At 40.3% G+C, this 20,373-nt stretch overlaps 2 protein-coding genes across 2 annotated transcripts; both read right to left on the reverse strand.

The window, feature by feature from the left end:
• Nucleotides 1-1,008: 1,008 nt before the first annotated feature.
• LOC139641265 (histamine H3 receptor) lies at nucleotides 1,009-6,050 on the reverse strand. The gene is made up of 3 exons (XM_071515565.1): nucleotides 5,569-6,050; nucleotides 4,773-4,939; nucleotides 1,009-3,122 (listed from the first exon to the last, which is right to left on the reverse strand). Exons 1-3 carry the CDS (start codon nucleotides 5,804-5,806, stop codon nucleotides 2,262-2,264), a joined length of 1,266 nt encoding a protein of 421 aa, XP_071371666.1. The 5' UTR covers nucleotides 5,807-6,050; the 3' UTR covers nucleotides 1,009-2,261.
• A 2,723-nt stretch (nucleotides 6,051-8,773) lies between these two features.
• On the reverse strand, nucleotides 8,774-20,220 carry impact (impact RWD domain protein). Its single transcript, XM_071515576.1, has 11 exons — nucleotides 20,080-20,220; nucleotides 19,037-19,165; nucleotides 18,896-18,948; nucleotides 18,698-18,760; nucleotides 18,456-18,541; nucleotides 16,771-16,899; nucleotides 16,585-16,679; nucleotides 15,050-15,123; nucleotides 14,432-14,522; nucleotides 12,048-12,182; nucleotides 8,774-9,210 (listed from the first exon to the last, which is right to left on the reverse strand). The coding sequence occupies exons 1-11, from the start codon at nucleotides 20,125-20,127 to the stop codon at nucleotides 9,151-9,153; spliced, it is 963 nt and encodes a 320-aa protein (XP_071371677.1). The 5' UTR covers nucleotides 20,128-20,220; the 3' UTR covers nucleotides 8,774-9,150.
• Nucleotides 20,221-20,373: the final 153 nt, after the last annotated feature.

The following is a 20,373-nucleotide window of genomic DNA, read 5'->3' on the forward strand; positions in this document are numbered from 1 at the left end:
CTCAGCGGAGAAACTAGACGGCGGAGAAAACGAAACTGAAATTTCTGGCTCTGTGACGCTATGATGTGCCACGTGCCACGGCCGACCAATGGTGATCTTGGTCGGCCTTGGTCGGCCTTGATCACTCAGTCAGTCAGTCAGACAGTCAGTGACAGACATTCGCGTTTGTAGGGCTGGCCCCGCTGTTGCGGTCCAGCCAAAAATTATACTACATGCTTTATATCTCCAGTTCGGTAGGATCATTAGAAAACTTTACCTTCAACACATTTATTGACTGGAACAAGGTCAGGTAGAAATCACCATCTAGTTACAATGTCTTTCCTCTCAACTCAACTCTTTTTCTCCCAAATAACAAGTCCCACATAATTCCCACAGGCGAAGTAATACTGTTATTTCCTGGCGTTCTTCAATCCCTAAGGATGCTTTTCCGGACATTTTTTCAGTATGTCTATGCTGAAAATATGTAACAAAGGTCAAAGCCCTAAACTTCTGCCATGTCTCTCATTTGTCTTGTGCTTGTTATCAGATAATAAAAGCGTGACAACATTCTTGGAAACAAGAATTCCTTGTTTCCACTGCAGTGATGACTCTGTTGTTGCCCAGAGACTACCTCCTTCCAATGAACTTTCTTAAATTCATCTGAAAGCAGTGTCAGCGTTTCAATGGTTTTAACATTTTTCGGTTTAGTCTTTACATTTGATGGGAGTTTTTCTGAGTTTCTGACTAGCCTGTGTATGACACAGACAATGAGATGAATGAGTGTGGTGGAGCAATATAAAGACGTCAGTGAACCTCCAGGTAGTGCCGTTCACATTCCTGTAAGGTTCCACTCCACCCACTTATCTCTCAACCCACACATGTAAATCTTTCATCTCCTTCTCTTATCATAGGAACTACGACCAATTACAAACCTTGAACCCTCTCAAAATACTTAACTCTCCCTGTATTAGAAGTTGTCGTATTAAAATGTACAATTACAAAGTTTACGTGATTGCAGACAGTCTCCTTTTTATTCTTTCTTTGGACTTTTGCCACTTACACTCACACACATTCATAGCCTAGATACAAAGTAGTCAAGTAGTTGTTTCTGTAGTACAAACCAATGAAATCCTTGAAGAGATACCACACTAAAAGAACACAATGACGTAGTTTGGCATAGACATTATTGTACAAAAATGTTAATGCTTCTCTCATGTTACAGTGCTGTACAATTTTGTATATCAACAAAAACTACTCTTAAAATTGAGTGCGTTTTCAGTGTTGGCACTCGGATACAATTAATGCTCCACTGCTCCCACTTTTAAGATAAAGTGATTAAAAAACATCAACAGTGATAAAAGTGCACTCAGTAGTCAGTAAACAAATACAGTTTTTCTCTCTTTTTTTCATTTAGGTGCTTTGAACTTTAAATACTCAACATTTGTCATCCTATTGCTGCATGATGAAAAGCTTGTACTTGCTAAATAAATTGTTCAGAAATTATGCAAAAGGTCTTATTTTCAAATTGACACTAATGCATTTTTTTAATTCTACGATGAGTACTGAATGGGTTTCATGCACCCTAAGGTCATGATTTTTTTTAAATTTTTTATTCCATTTCTTTACTGGGTGTAGCAGTAGTAAGTCTTCACATACCCGCACATACCTAAAGTCATGAAAGTTGATAAAACCATTTAAGACCACACAAACCCTTGTGTCAGTTTGACCAGAATTCAACAACTCGATGTGCTGCAGTTCTTTTGCAAGATCTCAGGCTAGATACTCTCCTATCTTCTATCTGGCTGCCCATCACTTCACAGACTTCAGAAAGTAAAGAACTCAGCAGCAAGGAAGCGTCACGCCTGTCCTGTCTAACTCGCACAGTGTGCCTGTGAAAGTTAGAAGAAATTTTGAAATGAAGACATGTGCCATTTGAAAGAGGCACCTGCTCTTAGAAGCCCGCTCCGGTGTAACAACATGCCTGCCTGTCAACGAAGAAGCAGCAACTACATTCACCTTTACATGTGGCATGAAAGTCCACTGATTTACCACTTTACAAGACTGTTACAAATGCAGTTTCCTTTCTTGCGCTTTGTTTTGTTGTGGTATTGCTGTCAAATATGTTGTGAAATCTTGACCTGACTTTAATTAAACTTTAATGCAAACTTCATTCTTATTCCGAAAGCTGGATTTTTGATGGAAGAACAGTAGATGGATTTTTACAGTGTTTGACCAACAATAGTTACTGCATTCATAAAACATCAAAGTGCAATTGAGTCCATCTAGCAAGACTGAGTCTCAATCTGAGGTTGGACTGATTGTCTTTTAGGACACAGGATCTTAGCGAAAGCCCTTCGAAAGCTACTGTGGCAGAGAGGATACAAGAAGGGGTTGATGGCAGAATTCAGCCACAGAAGCCAGAATGTAATCTCGTACCAGTAGTTCTCCACACATTTACCACTACAGGCGGCACGAATAATCATCAGTAGTGTGTAAGGAGCCCAGCAAATCCCAAAAATGCAGACAATAATGGCCAGAGATTTGGCAATCTTTTTGTCACGGGAGAGGCGAGATCCCTGTGTCCTGCGGCCAGGTGCGAGGCAGGCGGCCGTGGGCTGAAAAAGCCTGGAGTCTTTCCGGCAAGGAGAGAACTTCTTCCTCTGCATGAAGATCTGGCTGGTGTTGGGGTCCCCGCAAGAAGAGGGGGACAGAACGTCATCATCCTCGATAACTGCAGAAATAGCAGTGGGCTCGCTGGACGACACCTTCCGAGTCTTAACAAAAAACACGGACCAGGCGCCGCCACCGTCTCTGTGCGTCTTGGCGTCTCTCTGCGTGTCGGCAGCGTCCTCCATGCAGGCGGCCCGGCTCTTGTTCCTGCGGTGGATGTTCAGGTAGATGCTGAGGTTGAAGAAGGCCACCGACACAAAGGGGCAGAAGAACTCAAAGGTTGAAGCGCTTAGCAGGAAGTACCAGGTGAAATAAAACTCAGCGAAGCACTCGTTGGCCGGGACGATGCTTTGGCCAACGATCATCTCCCAGAAGATGATGGCAGGGCCGTAGAGGAGGAAGGCCAGCACCCACACGGCCACCATCTTGGTCACAGCATGGCGGGTCATGTTTCGCTGAGCCCTGTATTTAACCTGCATCAGAAATACATTAGAAGAGTGACTGGCAGTGATGCACTGTGCGTGACAAATGAATGACATAAACTGATGAAAGGCAATAGAAAATATGCCATGCAATAAACAATATTTGTTAAATTTCAAACAGTTAATGGCTTTTCACATTCCAACTGGCTGACAAACATGCTGGCTTTTGTTCTGAGCAGCTCATTACAATGAACCAAAACTGTTTGTATTGTACGGCCATGGAGAGTGCGGCTGGGAGACTGCGATGTGGTAAATAAAACCCACTTATGGGGCCTTTTCTCCATGGAGTGTCAGTGAAGCCAGGGGAAGGAGGTGAGTTTCAAGCTGAGAGCAATATTCACTGATGCAACACAAGAGTGTGAAGGAGACATCTGTTTTCTCCTGTTCCTCTCCTTCCCCAGTCTTCACCCATCACTCATTTTCTTCACGTTCGCTCCATTTGCAGTTCACTTCCTCTCAATCTAAACTCTAGGTTTTATATGCAGCACTTGGTCTGTTTTCTTTTTGTTCTCATTTCTTTCTCCTTGCCTCAAACCAGCAAATTACCACAGTTGGGTTACTCGCTGTGAGAAACACAACTATGCTTAATTAATGTTGCTGTGGCTAAGTATACTAATATATTTATTCAATATGATTACAATTCTAACAAACTATTGAGATTTTTATTATTATTATTATTATCATTCAAAACTATAGAAAAGGCTTATATGACTCCAAATGCAGCCATTACCATATTACAGAAGAGGATTTGGGCCACACGTGAAAAATGTGAGTTCTGAGATTAAAGTCAGAATTCTGAGTTCTGACTTTATTTTCAGAATTCTGACTTTCTTTAATCTCGGAACTCAAACAAATTTCTCACCTGTGGCCCTAATCCTCTTCTACACCACATACAGCTAAATAAATCTTTACTTTTTTGAAAAGTTGGCTGCTAAGAATTTTAGTAAATAAAAAAATGTGACAGGCTACTAGACCATAAACATTATCCACATACAAAAATGTAAGTTACTAATGCCAATCAACCACCAATTAAGCTAAACAGCATGTTCTCTGGGAGACTTTTAAATATACTGTATATATTTTTTTTTAATCTCAGAATTAAGATGAATTTGTGGGATGATTCAAGCCATACTACAAAGTCATTGTGTTAATATTACACAAAGTTATTAAATAATGTGTTAGCTGGTCCTACACTGATGGAGCCAACGACTCAGAAGCAGTAAAGATGAGGTTGTTTTTGTTCCGATTAGAGAACCCTCTTTCTCAATTATATTTGTTGACCTCTTCCATCTGTATTGCTGTCACTGATAAGCAGAGTGGACAGCAACTGCAACTGTTTGCATTCAAAATATTTACCAACCAACTAGCCATATTGTTCAAGCTCTGTGTTGAAACTGATCGGGCAAAATGATAGATCTAAGCCAGGCGCCTCTGTAAGGGAATAAAGCAGTGAATGTAAATGAGATTCTGCTATGAGGCAAACTCTTCCTGGGCAGTAACACATTTCAGAATTGAATGGTGTAGTGTTAGCCCCTTTTACATATGCCAACTGTTCATGTGTGTGTGTGTGTGTGTGTGTGTGTGTGTGTGTGTGTGTGTGAGAGAGAGTGATAATGAGTATCTCTGCAGCCTACTACTTACTGCTCTGGTGACTGACAGGAAGCGGTCATAACTAATGAGGACAATGTTGAAGACTGAGGCGCTGCAGAGCAGGTAGTCCATGATCAGCCACACCTTGCAGAGGCCCTTACCCAGCATCCACCGGCCTGTCAGGTTGTAGGGGATGTACACGGGGATGCAGAAGGCACCTGGAACAGGCACTGGATGATGACTTAGCCCCAACCAACACCTCCCTCTATGCCAGAACGCAATATCACAGCAGACAGGTCAAATAAGAACAACATTCACACTTCTCAACACCTCCAGACAGTCTGACGTAAGATTTGGGATCAATTAATTAAATGGATAAATTCATAGATTTTGGTGGCTGGCTGCATATTACCGACAACCCCTGCAGTGTTTTCCCCTGGTGAAAGACATTTTAGAAATAAGAGCACCCAGCATTGGTGGCTTCATTAGAGAGTACAATATATCCAATGATGCGGTACAAGAGACGCACTAAGAGGAGGGGGATGGATGCCTTACAAAAATAAATGATATAATGCTATAATACATTTTGAGAGGATGCTATGCAAATAAATCCTTTAGTAATACCCAAACAAAACGAAACAAAATATTATAAAGGACGATAAGGTCACCATGAACTCATTATTGAGTACCACAGACACACTAAGTAAATGGGAAGATTGTATTAGAGGAATAAAAATAGCACCTATATTTTGGTGATATTTTTCATTAGGGACGAACAAAAGATTGTTCAGGGCCATTTGAGCGAATTTCAAGGCAGGCACAGAGAAAGAGAGAGGTGCCAACTCACCCACGAGAAAATCAGATATAGCAAGGTTCAGGAAGAAGTAGTTGCTTTGATTTCTCAGGGATTTATCCACAATAAAAGCCATGATGACAAGTGCGTTTCCAGCCACAACAACGACAACCAGAGTCACCATGAGGACCGATAAGATCACCACCAGGTAGCCCGGGAGGACAGTCCCAGCCTCGTGCACCGCAGGAGTCAAGTTGCCGCTGGAGTTGGACTCCAGAATGTGAGCGCCCATAGTTAGTTTAATGTCAAATTATAGTCATTATAGACCTTTTGGATTCAACAAGCACAAACACCCAACTAGTCGAGGCACGCGCTCCGCCGTTGCCTTCCACATTGCCAAGGAGTCAAACATGAATGGAGACCTATGATTAAATGAAGACACTTTCCCCAAATTTCCCATTGTCCCAGAATATTCTGTGACCTGGAAAGACACAAGTTTGGATGATAATAGTGATTGTAGATCCTTTGTGCGCGCTCTCCTCTCCGGTCACCCAGTTGGTTAACAACGCTGCTGCTGGCTGTGCGGTCACCGCGGAGCGCACCGTTGCTTTTGTCGCCACTGTCAAGACAGACAGAGTAAAACATAAAGACAACGTCCGGTCACATTTTCCAAAATAAAACCCTTATTGATTAAATATTATATTGCAACGTCTTTCTAGGGTTCAAATAAAACATTGAGGAATGTATGTACGGAGGAACCGGTAATGTATTAAAATGCGATTGTTTTTCCTGAAAATATCCTTTTCACAGGATGTAGCCTATTATTCATGGAGGCATAGCCTATGTAAAATACAACACGTAAAGAATCAAACACAAAACGTGGGCTATAATAGATAACTTGAAAAGATGTCTACAATCTTTTAGGAGTGCATTTTAGAAGTAAAAGTACGTTTTTGTGCTTTACACAAAAAAAACATTGAAAAGGCAGCAAACTCAGGAAACACTGCAACTGCACAGAGCAATTTTAACCTATAGCAGTGGGGCAATTGTTTCTTAATGGGGCAGAGAGAGAGAGAGAGAGAGAGAGAGAGAGAGAGAGAGAGAGAGAGAGAGAGAGAGAGAGAAGCGCAAGTATTTACGCTTTTATTTTGAAGGTAAAGTGACTTCCGGCCTCACTGTGGTGAATTCTGCTTACTTGACGCTTTGCTCCTTTGTCCGCCCGACAGTCGATCAAAAGCTGGAGTGTGGAGAGGCGCGTGCAGCAGGCTGGTCGCTGCCTGCAGCCAAGGTGATCACTGATTTGACATGATTAGAACCGCAACATGTCTGCATGGCAGTGACGCATTTAGGCGGACTAGAGATTTACACAAACTAACAACTAATTCTGGTTCAGTGATGTGATTTTTAGGTTTAACCCCTCATTTTGGATTCACACAAATCCACTTCACAAAAGGCTGAATAAATGAGGCATTACCATCCCTTTTTTCTTTTGTTTTTCCAAGATTCTCCTTAAACTAATACCTATGTCACAGCATGGCCTGTTCATGGCCTGATTATCCAAACAAACAGCAGATTCACTAATCTCACTGTTCATCAACATATGAAAGGCAAGTGCTCCCACCATGAAATTCAAATTAAGTATTTCCATGGGAAGAGATTATGGCAGAAACCTGTAGTGGCCGTTGGAATATGGAAAGTGTCAGTGCTAACAGTAATTTAGTATTGCATTATTAGTATTCTGGTATTTTATTTCAGATAAGGCTATTCAAAACCGCCGCAACTTGGCTTTTGTGTCAAAAAGGTTTCTTGATGACCAAAGTCTGTCAGCCTCTGAAAAACATCCTGATCAATGCCTGACAGTATTCTTATGAGTACTGGCTTAATTGAATGCTGAATGGAAGCAGTGGCCTAGTTATTCAGAATCATCATTGCAGACTTTGGCTTTATATTCTGAGATTGTTGCTGTAACTTGAATCCAAACGAAAGACATAAAATTTTGTTGACATTCTGCAGCGTAAAACCAAACTGAAGCCCTATTCAACTTGAGCCAGCCTACACATAATGAGAAGCTCTCCCACTGTGCATGGCACAATTTGCCACATTTCATTTTATAACTTTTGTGTTGCCTGTATCTTTTTACTACACGTGTCACAATCAACAGCCAACTGAAGTTGCATGGATGCAACAGAAATTTCAAATCTCTTAAGTAGGCTAATTATGCTCCTCTGTGTTGAGTACGAATTTAGCTCCATGAGTTCTCCACAAGACACTAAAAGAAGTGATTAGGGGCTGCGATAGTTCAGCATGATGACAGCTTGTCAAGGACGAGGCTCTCAGCTAAATGAATTGGGGTGTAATTATTCTCAATAGCTGAAATGAATGGGGAGCTTGAAGTCCAGAGATGGACCTCAAGGATTTTAGGCACTTGGCCTGCCATCTGCATTGGCCCCAATTCAATTTTTGAAGGTAATTTTATATGAGCCTGGAGTAAAAACTGCCTACTGTCTATCAAGTCTAGTGAAATGTCCTTCTTGGATCATGTCATCATTTTTGTTCTCCCAACACTGAACAATGAACATAAAAGTCAATCAGTCCATCACAGTGGTCGAGTGACAGCAATGGAAGCCAAACTGACAAGTGCGCAGATGAACAGGATATTTTTAGATAGCAATCCTCTGCTGTCTAAAGCCAAGCTCAGAGCGGTTAGTATGCAGACCACGTCTTTCAAGGGATTGAGTGACACAAAAACGGAGAGGTGAGGCAAAACCCCACAGGAGCCACAGCAAGAGGTAAATGCTCAGAGGGAAGGGGCAACTGTGAAAAGCTGAATATTTAGCAGGACTGAAGTGGATGCCAAATGCAGTGGGGAAACGGGACTATACATATGAAGTGTGTGTTTGTATGAGAGAGAGAGCGAGTCAATGAAACTCAACGAAATTAGACATTGGCAGGGCAGCAATGTTTGATCATATTTCTTGGGAGCAACATTGAATAAATTGTCTGTGAATTTGGGATGCAGATTTTGGCTGAAGGCTGAATTAATATTTACAAGGAATAAGGAGTGCATAAAAAGCAGTGGAAAAGCAGGACTTTCTTTGTCTTATCATGGACAAACTCAGCTTTTTCAGTAGGTAAAGATTATGTTCTAATTTTTTTTTAATAAACATGAATGGATAATGCCAGTGTGAGACACCAACTAGCCTATAAACAAAGAAGAAAGCAGTCAAAGTCAGATTTTCTGTATGCATCCCATGGCTTCATTGTTTTAATGAAAACATGTGTATTGCATGGCAATTAACATATCAAAGCTTCTCAAACCAAATGGAGTAATGTAAAAAAAATCAGGGGTCTAAAGCAAGATGAAAGAGATCAGCTCCTAATATAAATTCATTAAAAAAAAATCCTAGAAGAGATTAAAAATAGCCCTGGGGTTCTCAGGGGTATTTGGGATAAATAATGTGATGGTTCATTAATTGCCAGAAAATAGACTTCATTCATTTTTATTAAAGAATTCCCTGTTCAACCCTGTTAAGTTGTCTGTGAATCAGCTCAAAATGACCCTTTTACTGAAATAAACTGGCAGGTGGCATCATCAAAATGTGTTTGATTAGATTTTTTTTTTTTTTTTTTTCAGATTCATTTGGTCTTCTTGTTCCTTGGCTTTTTGTTCTTCCCTCCTGTTTTGGTAGCCTCATCCTGTCAAACAATAGAAGAAGATTAGAACATGATCAGGGTAATGATTATCTAACATTAGCACTCTACTTAATGGTGCAAAAGCTTTTTCCATGCTGAACATTTGAATGTTATCTTTCAACAGCTCATGACTCCATTTTGACGCCTTTGTCTGGTTTCCTGCTGCGTTTCTCTGCCTTACTAAAATGTGCAAATTGCAATGTACTGATTGGTAATCACCATACTGTTTTAATGTATTCCAATTACTGCATCAAGCCAAACATTGCAATCTAAAATACTACTATCAAACATTTTCTGCTAATATTTGCACTGATAATCCGGGCTGCCAACTTGTAGTTTACCCAACCCCTCAACAGCTTGTTTAGACAAAAAACAAACATTACTGATAATCCTGTTAAATGCAGAACCCAGCCTACAAAATGGGTTACATATTCATACAGTGCCTGCAGAACATCAAACATGACTTCTTCCCTATTATGTGGTGTTACAGCCTGGATTTAAAATGGATTAAAATTGGATTTTTGTCATTAATCTGCACATAATAACTCATAATGTCAAAGGTTTTCATTAACTTTTTTTTTAATAATCAAAAATGAAAGGCAGAAATATTTTGAGTCAGTAAGTATTCAACCCTTTGCAGTTGCTCTCCAAATTGAGTCAGGATACATCCACATTCCTTTGAATGTCCTTGAGATCGCAATGACTTGGTTTGAGTCCACCAATGACCAAATTAATTGACTGGCCATGATTTAGTAAAAAACAGGAGGAGGCATAGATTTGAGTATAAAACAATTTCTAAAGTGTTGAGAGTTTACAAGAGCACAGTAGTAGACTCCAACTTCTGGAAATGGAGAATATGTAGAACTACCTGTGGAACTACTGTTCCTACAGCTGGTTGTCCTCAATCAGAGAAAACCCATGGACCAATCTGACAGAACTAGAGTTTATGGCTGTGATGGGAGATTCTGCTGGAAGGACAACAATCAGTGCAGCACTTCACAGATCTAAGCTGTACAGCAGAGTGGCCAGAAGGAAACCACTCCTGGAAAAAGAGGCACAACAGCAATGTCTGAAGTTTGCAAAAAGGCATGTGAAAGACTCTGAAAGCACAAGGCAAAAGATTTGCTGCTGTGATGAAACTAAAATTGAACTCTTCAGCCATGATACAAAGTGTTATGTTTGGCGAAAACCGGGAACAGTACATCACCTAGTGTACTGAACACCTTCCCTACTGTAAAGCATGGTGAGGCTATGGGAGTGCTTTTCAGAGACTGGGAAACTTGTAACAATAGAGAGACAGAGCCAAAAAGAGGCTTCTTGAGGGAAACCTGCTTCAGAGTGCCATAGACTTTAGATTGAGATGACGACTTTTGTTCAAACAGGAAAAAGGCCCTAAGAAAAAAGTTAAATCAACACTGGAATGGCTTCAGAACAACAATGTGAAAGTCCTTGAGTGACCCAGCCAAACCCCCTACTGGGATCCCATTGAAAATCTGTGGGATGACTCGAATATTTTTTTTGTTCACAGATGGTCCCCATCCAACTTGACCAAGCTTGAGCAAATCTGCAAGGAAGAACGGGAGAGAATCCCAAAAAAATATGCCAAGCTGATATAGATGTTTCTAAACTGTAATCGCTGCCAGAGGAGCTTCAAAGTATTTACACAGGGGATTGAATACTTCTTTAAATGATATATTTCTGTATTTCATTTTCAACAAATCTGCAAAAATAGGGTAATTTGTATAGATTTATGACAAAAAAATCCTGATGGAATCTATTTTGAGTTCAGGCTGCAACACCAAGAGATGCCAAAAAAGTCAAGGGGGTTAAATACTTTCTGAAGCCGCTGTATAAATAATTTCCTTTCCAAGGCGCTGCAAAGACTCAACACTCAAGAGAGTTCTTCATACTTTGAGCTGCTAGCAGGATGTGATTTTGTAGGAACAGTTACAGGCTTAAAGTGATGTGAAATATTGGGTTTTGTTTTTCCAATCCCCTGACAGTTTGCACAAGAGATGAACCTCTTTCAAAGATGCGAGAAATGCATCTTAGCTGGAGAAATTTGTTTGATGTAAAATGGCTAGGTGTGGGACTGTGTTCATCAGTGTGGTGATTCAATCTTCCTGTTGTGTGTTTTCCGTGACTTAAGGAGCTTCCACAATCATGAGGAAAAAAGCTACAAAATAATTTCCTCTAATCTAGAAAACACCACTACAGCAAATGTAAAACCCATTAACTTTACATGAAGGAAATATGAACATGATGGAGAGAAAGAGGGGAAATCATGTGCAGCTGAACCAAGCGCCGACTTCTACAGTGTTTTTATGGGGTTTTAAAGTGGGACACTTTTAAGAGTAGGTTTGCAGTACCTTTAATCTATCTGTGGCTGCAGCTCAAAGGTCAATCATGTTATCAATGGGATGACTTCGCTGTACACAAAGAACACTTCAAAGCATACTGCCCCTAACTTTAGCTGGTGAAAGCAAGGAGAAAGTGTTTGATCTCCAGAACATGTGCTGCAGCCAGACAGACATTTCAGATCAACCACTATCCATAATGTGACAGTGAAAGCCAAAAGAGACAAAATATTGTTTACTATGTTATACTGTAACAATAATTATATCCCCTTTATCTATATAGCAGACGTGGGAATCTTGGACAAGACTGACACTGCGCTGTTGCTAGACCTCTTGCTTTCTGATGCTTGTCTAGCTGCCGGAAAACAACGCTGCAAAATAAAAAATGCTAAACTGTTAATTTCACAGGGTGGGGTCTTTAGCAATGAAACTACAAGACCCAGAAGTGGTTCTCAGCAGATATTGACCCAGATAGCGTCTCACCGTGGAGGAGGTGTATCCTTCCTGTACTAATATGTTTCTAGCACAGTTGTTGATGTGTTTGAAGCGATCTGGGCCCAACAGAATACCGCCATACCACCGAGACACAACCACCATGACGTTACGCACATCGAGAATCTGCAGTGAGACACAAAAAGGCAAAGTAGGCATTTATGTGAGTGTACGCTTGCATGCGTACGGGGTGAGAGTGAGTAAGAGAGAGAGAAAAATACAGAGAAAGAGAGAGAGGAGGAGGTCAGAGAAATGACTGAGAAGCCACGCAGGTTGCAAATGGTGGTGAAAACATCCTTGCTTGGCAGCCATGTTCTATCAGGGAAACAATTCACACCAGATGCAACACAGAGAATGCGTCTCCGTGCAGCATATCTGACTCAGGCCATCAGCTGTCAATCAAACGCCTTTAACACAGAGAGGGAGAATTTGGCTCGGCGCTGCAAGACACACAAAAGTGCAATCTGGTGGGTAAGGGGACGCATCCTCATCTGGCTGCTAACTCTATTAATCACAGTCTTCTTTTATTCATTACCTCACACTTCCCATTCACAGGCAGAAATGAATAAAGCACAAATCTAAATGAGGAAACGGGAAGAAAGGGATAGAGAGGAATGAGATTAGAGAGGAACAGATTAAAGAGAAAGCTCTTAATGTAAATTGCTCAGTGTGTTGAGAGTGTCACAAGTGGCAGATTAATCAGTATGTTGCCCGAAAGGATGAGCAGGAAGACAGAGGTGATGCTATCACTCTGCTGGTTACAGTAGGTCAGTCAGCTGCAGCAAGTCACCGCCTACGATCCTCACATACCTTTGAGTCTGGTGTTATACTCACATAGATTAAGTAGAGCATGTATCAGGGGAACTAGCTGGGTTAACATTTCATTTTATATTCATTTAATTATGTTTAACTGAAACGGTTGCTTGTAGAAGCATAGTTCTTCAAATTATCAGTAATTGATAAAGTAATAATTTAAGTAATTTAGAGCCAAGAATGTTGTAATGTATTTTGTAAATGGCCCACTATCGCTGTTCAGCTTGATTCATCTGAACTGTGTACAGTAGGGCACGACTTCTGACACTCAGCAAGAATCCAATGCACCATGTCAGATTTATCTCTCTCTGTAACGGGGTCACACTGCCATCTTATGAATGGGTATGAACGTGGATACGAGTCATGGATCTCATCTGGAAATGCTTTGACACTTCGTACCCGAGTCAGCACCAGCCGCTATTGAATGTGACAGAATTGCTACAACTCATCATAACTTTTTGTTTTCACAAACCTTCATACAATACCAAGGGGAAACAAAAAGTCTGAGTGTGTGGACAATAGCACATTTTAGTGTGATGTGGGTGTGTGTGTGAATCATTGTGCCATCTGACAACATAAAGTGGTGACAAGTGGCTCTTTGATATGAAAAATGAAAAGATTAGTAATGGTGTGAAATTACTGTCATGGTACCAAATTCCTCTAGAAAGGGATGAAAGGGAAATTTACACATTATGCAAACCTGTTAATATAGGGAAGCCGCACAGTGGAGTATGGGCATAAAAATATGTGTGTTGGGAAACACTTTAAGAAGAGATGCTTCAAAGGCAAACAGCACATTAGCTAATCAACACTTAGTGCTTAGCGCTTAGTTCTTAGTGCTGTCACTTTGTAGAACTCTGTAAGAGCTCCGCTTCTGTCTAGTCATACTGTTGTCACAAGAAATAATATCATCTAAATTATATATTTGCCTCTAGCTTGCACTGCTGCCTCAATCAAAACTAGCTTTGTCCCTTTGATTTAAGCCACATCAGCCCAATTTTATCTCATGTCCATGTGTAGTGTTGGTGGTGTAATAGCAGATATTCTCAAAATTGATTTCAAATGCTCTCCCATTGATACGGTAGCTTATCCGTTTTCACATCACTTGGCTTCTTCATTAACAGTCGCTTAATGATCTAGGAGAGACAGTTGCCATGGCCACCTGGTCACCTTTGACAAACTAATTAGATTTTGGCGCAAGTTCTTCTCAGGAGTCGGGCTCCTTATCCATACCAATCACAGTTTAAAAGGTACTACAGGTGCCAAATTATGCAGACCAGGAAAATGAGCCAACACCAAATAACCATGCAAGGAAGTTGGATTCTGCAACCAAAAAGTTCATGATGTGGTTACAAAAAATCTGCATAGGAATGGTACACTTTGTAAACAGTTTGGTCACAGTTTGCATTTCATTTAATATGCACTAGCTTTGTGTATGCTGCACCATATAATTCATCATTTCTCTTTGTATTTTTCCTTTTTAACAAGCCCAGTATACAGTACACACAGCTGAAAGAGTGATCTGTTGGGTCAAGCACAGCAGATTAAAAACATGCAGTAACCTGTAGTAAATGGAGCAATCTCCCCCCTGCAGCCGTCTCGCCATCATCTTCACAGTCCTGCATGAAGCTCTGCTTGTCCTCACAGTAGATTCTACAACAGACAGAATCACAACAGCTTGGTGTTAGGTAAGAGAACGTGAGATGTTTTGGTCAGAGCGTGACACCGAGGCCTGGCAGCCTCTTCAGAGGAAACTTTTTAAAGTGGTCTAAATGTCAACATCTCCTCCCTCTGAGTAATGGCCACCCAGGCAGTGCATCAGCAGCTCTTCATCGACCTCATTAGGCCAAGCTGAGAAGTTGTGTACACAGGCACGTGTGAGTAGACATGCACACAAACACACACACACACACACAGACACACACATACGTTTATTCATGCAATACACAACATTGTCCAGAAGCCACATCATTTTCTCCATTGCCTTTCATGACCTTTAATTGCAGTAATGGGCACTTTTGAAAGGATTGACAGGCCTTGAATCTTTATTTATATAATGTTATTCTCCACTAATGACACACACTAAAAGACCAACCATGTAACTGAGAATGTTAGCATGGTTTGCATACTGTAATAAAGCCAATGCGGACATCACATCACACGTATCTGACATAACTGACCTGTATGCATAAATATTATGAGTGGCACTAGCAATCTTCTTGTTTTCATACAGCTTGTCCAGGACCGCTTTAATCTGCAACACAAAACGGATACATCAATAAAAATGACAGCAGATGATCACCTCTTCCTTCCCCACTCCACTCCTACTGTGCCTCTACATCCATTCTATTAAAAACAAAATATTGACACATCAATATGCAGCACTGTGGAGGTGTTTTTGTAAGTCTATGGTCAATGTGATTTTACCCTGCGCTCTAAGCCAGAGTATATATTACATATCAGGTTGAAACTGATGCTGCAGCTGAGGAGATGACAGGGTTACTGAGGTCATCAGACTGTCGGATGCAGTTGTCTAATGCACACAACAACATTATAGAGCTGTCAGCACATTTAATCGCACAAGAAAGAAAACTCTAAATTCAAAATATTATCTGCCTCAGTCAAGCTATTCCAGAGTCGCGGGAGCTTTATGACAAATACAAAATTGTGTTTTGTTTTACATCTATATTTTGGAACAGTCTGTTCAGTGGAGCCAAGACTACATTTCTATTCAAAAGGAGTTAACATCATTTTAGGTTTCCAGTCACTTACGCACATATGCCTGTGCAATTTCAAGTGAAATGCACCCAAAACAGAATTTATATATTACGTGATCTTGGAAAACTGGCTTTGTGTGCATGGTGCTAAGACTGTCAAGTGTTTGAATCCCGCTGGGGCAATCCATTAATTGTATGCTCAACATGCTCATTGTTTATTCAGGATTTGTGTACATTAGCAACTACCTCCCGAAGCTAGTGTAACAGTGATATAACCCAGTGTGATTTGTGACATTCCTGGTAGTGTTACAGCAAAATAAAGCTCATTTGGATGAAAAAGCTCGAAGAAATCAGTTCACAAAATCAGTCTCCTATTTGTTGTCAGTGGAACAGCTCTTGGTTTTGTGTCTCAAATTAAATCACTGGTTAGAATCTTTGGTATAATTTCCTGTTTAAGTTTACAAATATTAATTGAAAAACAAGGAAATATGTAAATTATGTTTGAAGGTGGAAGGCAGAGTCTTAATGAAGTAATTACATGTTTCAGTCTACTCAGTTCATCCTCTCTGGAGGACGGCAACGTCTGTAATTATTTTTGTACAAATAGCACTTCATAGCAGGTGGAAGCTTTTAAGAGGAGCTGTTATGTTACCCGGAGAGTGAGAATTAGCTACCAGGAACCAGCCAGAGGATGTTTCAGTTTCTAAATTAGGACACCGAATGCCGCTCCTGTGCAAGATCCTCATCTCAGGGGTAATTTCTACCTAAACGCTCAGGAGCTGTTCACATATTCGAAGACGGGACACGCATTCTCACACCATGAAATAACAGTCGGTGAAAAATACAATATTTTAACTTTTAACTTTCTCATTGAAGGATCTGATGCATAGGAACTAGATCTTTGATTGGTATTTTGTTGAGAAATCAAGCATTCTGAACACATATTGTCGACTCAGGAACTGAATGCAAAATGTAATGTAAATGTAAACGTGCTGCACCTGTCTGGGCGTCACCACAGGTGCTAAGTGAGGCTGGAAGGTGCTGCGTCTGTCTGTGATAGTCGTCCCATGTTGTATCGGAGGAATCTCTTCATCTGCAGCAGAAAATGTCATTTATCGTGCCTTAGAGACGTGGGCGTTATAATAAATTTATAATAAAAATGCTGCTAATTCAATGGGCTGTACCATTTGCATGATCCATGAAGAGATGCGCATTTTCTGTGTTCAGTTTCAGTGTCCTGAAGTCTGGAACATCTTCATCATCATCATCCTCTTCCTCCTCAGTCATCATATTCACCTTTTCTGGTTGTTCCACTGAAGTAGTAATGTAATAAACATTATGCTTTGATGTAAAGATTTTTTTTTATGCCAAAATTTTTTGTGACACTAAAGGCCCCTTCTGCTGGCCAGGCAACTTCTCATTAAAATGGACACCTACTGTGAAACTCATGACCAAATTACCATTACGTGACCTTAACACTACCATTAATATAGTTTCATGACCTATTATAGACAGAGTCTTTATAGCAGATGACGCCAATTAGGTAGAAATATATAGCAACCAGGCTCTAGGGTATACCAGGGTAAATATTTTTAACATGTAAGATATTTAATTTCTCTAAAACCTTAAAGAAAACAGGAAAAGCTCTGATTTAGAGAAGTATTACAATAGGAAACGACATTAAGTTTGAATTGAATTGGTTACAAATCTAAAAACAATTTGAAGTTGAGTCAATACGCATGCATTTTCTTTATCTACTTATATACTTTTACTAAGATGCATAATTGCAAACGTGTGCATGCACAACCTTATTTACACACACACACACACACACACACTGCCAAAATCCATTCTAAATGTGTGAAAGCATTCATGTTTAGATGCACAAATATTAAGTCTCTCTGATGGTCTTAGTCATTCATCTAAACTTCATTATCTGTCCCATTATTCCTCTTTAGTTTCAATGTCCTCTCTGTCATGTTTACTCCCTTTTCATTTCCTTTTCTCCAGAATGTGCATCTCAAACATTATCACTTCCTCTCTCTCCACCACGTTTTTGTCATTTGAATGGGAATAAGCTGTCAATCCCAGCTCTCTGAGCTAAAGCACGGCGACCAATTACTCTAATTACCACATGAATCATCGAGAGGAGAAGGTTTGCGCTTCACAACAATGGTGAAGACAGTTAATATTTTTCAGGCTTGTTGCTCAAAAGAGGCCGTCTGACTCACTGATAGATACTGCCGGGCTCATCCATAGATAACTGAGAAAACCTCCCCAAAAAACCTGATCCAGCGTGACACTTAGAGAAAACCTTTAATTTGGATATCTTTTACTCGTTTTACACTTCAAAAGATTCTGTCTAGGTAACAGAAGTCATTACTTAGATAGGGATCTTAATTCACTGCAGTCACTCAAACTCAGACACAGGAGGGAGCTTTTTTTTTACTGCCCCCACAGGTCTTTGTGCTCATCTTATCACAGCCACGCTTCGGACCACATCACATAGCTGCATTACTAATGGAGGAGTATCTTAGCACAGCTTAAACTGGAAAGCTTGTTAGACAAGGTTTCGGGGGGGAAGTGGATTTAATTGGATATTTGATATAACCATTTTATTGAAAAAGAATGGTTCAATAACTTACCTATTGATGAACAATAGGCCATATCAGAGTCAATTAGACGTTACTATGTACTGTATCTTAGTGGAAAGCATGGCATGGAAACTGCTGAGTATAACACAAGTGGTTTCTCTCACAGTACTGTGCAGTAAGTCGTTTTGGATTCATAAATGTCTATCAAATCATTTCAGGTTATTACAAATTGCCCATGGAAGTGTGGGCTTTAATAAAAAATGTTCACACCTCACCTGTTTCTGTGCTTTGGGATTTCTCAATGAGAAATTCTCGAATTTTTTCCACCCAGAGGTAGAGGATGCTCTCGCCTGCATTCTCTCTGTTGAAATGGAAATAGTTCCTTGTGAGGGTCGATTCTCTACAAGATACACTATGGAAAGTATTGTGCTGTTTATGGAAATAATCAGAAACTTTCTTTTTGTTTATTATCGCTCTACAATAGCTCACAAAGTCAGAAATTATGAAAAGCACTCACACATAAAGATCTTCAAGACTGTTTGCCAATTTTACCCTCTCGAGGCCTCGCAGCCAGGCTGCACTACAAGAGCAGAGAGCAATGAGAGGGTTATTGAGTGGGACGCTCCATGAGGAGGAGTGGGGCTTCGAGTGGGATGTTGCACTGTGAATTCAGTTCTTGGCCCTAAGATTCAATTTAAAAGGTAAATGGACTTACTTAATCTGGTAGATGGGCGGTGCTGCGCTCGGATAATCAGGAGGGAGAATTATCTGATCATTTAAAAAAAAACAAAAAACATACATTTTATTACATATTGCAAGGATACAAAAATGTGTTTAATAAGTGAGTTGTTTTTACCTGTAAACATGCAGTCAGTTTTGGCTCCTCCAAGTTATTGGATATTTTGATGCAAAATATTCTAGCTGCTTCATCTATAACACACCATTCATCACCATATATGGAGGAGAGCGCTTCGACCTCTTCAATCTAAATGAGAGGAAACAATAATGTAGCAACATCATCAATAATACAGCAGTGATATAAGTCTGCAGGTATTAAGCTTGTATTACAATGAACATCTTATTATTTGGATGTGTTTACTGAAGACCTCACTGTTCCTCACACCCACAAGTTTCAACTCTCACTCTCTGCAGGCAAAAACTTTGATGCATTGTACTTGAAAAGGAATAGAGAACTTAGAATACTTAGAATAGAACTTAGAACTTAGAATAGAACTTAGAATACTTAGAATAGAGAGCACCAGCATCTCATTCTTTGTGATAAGAAAATCTGCCCAACTGCACACACACTTCACACTCAAACAATGTTACATTACATGATGGGGAATTAGACTAAAGGGGTAAAAATGAAATAAACTTTACTCAACACAGCTCACAAAAATACAAGTGTAGTGGAAATCATTTTCATTATTCATGTGTGCTTTTGATGTTAGTGTGCCTCTTTTATCTTTTTTTTTGCAGCCAGTGGTCATGATGGGGCTTTAGTGTGTTGCTTTGTGGTCTCTGTGCGCACTGTGAGGTCTGATGAAGAGCACGAGCTTGACACATCACATGAACAGGTGTTAATAAAGCCAGACTCCTTGGGAACAACTTGCAGTGTTTGTTCTCCTCTTTTCTTCAGCAGTCTGTGCTCATGCATGTTTATTTTAACATTATTCTTGCAGCTCTTGGGTTTGCATTCGTGGGTTGTTTGTGGTTTATTTTTTATGTTTGATAATTTGGTCTCTGGGATATTCAAGATCAAGATCTGGCGACAGTGGCTATTTGAATTACGCTCTCTGCAGGCCGCCTCTAAACACTACAGCTGAACTGGCACTAAACTATTTGCCAGGCTGTTGGGTTGTAACTTTATCTGAGAGAGTGTCAAGACAGGCAGCTTACTTGAGATTGAAGATCCCCTGCATTCTCCGGATTTAGGATGTCGGCCATTTATTTATATAATCGCCAAACCAACGTTAGAAAAATTATGACAATGAATTAGTCCCTACAGGTAGACAGTCAGAAAATAAGACAACTGTACAGCCCATGAGACCAGAATGTATGTGTGGAGTTATTAAACTACTTCCAGGGCGAATTAGATTGGGTGCGTACGATTTGTCCTCTGGAGTCTGCCGCATTTTGACTGAATAGCGGTGTCTTGCACACGACCAGAGCGTAAACTAAACGGCATTTGTG

Source organism: Centroberyx affinis, unplaced genomic scaffold, assembly GCF_046629955.1.
Source record: "Centroberyx affinis isolate AG114_WGS23_722 - 3 ecotype Tasmania unplaced genomic scaffold, CSIRO-AGI_Caff_v1 ptg000359l_1, whole genome shotgun sequence".
Taxonomy (NCBI): Eukaryota; Metazoa; Chordata; class Actinopteri; order Beryciformes; family Berycidae; genus Centroberyx; species Centroberyx affinis.

What these genes read in the sequence shown, in the direction of transcription:
- LOC139641265 (XM_071515565.1), bottom strand. Translation starts at nt 5,806, where the DNA reads ATGGGCGCTCACATTCTGGAGTCCAACTCCAGCGGCAACTTGACTCCT. An exon ending in TATATCTGATTTTCTCGTGG is followed by an intron (nt 4,940 to 5,568) that starts GTGAGTTGGCAC and finishes TGCCTGTTCCAG; the next exon opens with GTGCCTTCTGCATCCCCGTG. An exon ending in TCCTGTCAGTCACCAGAGCA is followed by an intron (nt 3,123 to 4,772) that starts GTAAGTAGTAGG and finishes TTTCTGATGCAG; the next exon opens with GTTAAATACAGGGCTCAGCG.
- impact (XM_071515576.1), bottom strand. Translation starts at nt 20,127, where the DNA reads ATGGCCGACATCCTAAATCCGGAGAATGCAGGGGATCTTCAATCTCAA. An exon ending in CTGTGGTGACGCCCAGACAG is followed by an intron (nt 15,124 to 16,584) that starts GTGCAGCACGTT and finishes TTTGTGTTGCAG; the next exon opens with ATTAAAGCGGTCCTGGACAA. An exon ending in GATTGCTCCATTTACTACAG is followed by an intron (nt 12,183 to 14,431) that starts GTTACTGCATGT and finishes GTCTCACTGCAG; the next exon opens with ATTCTCGATGTGCGTAACGT.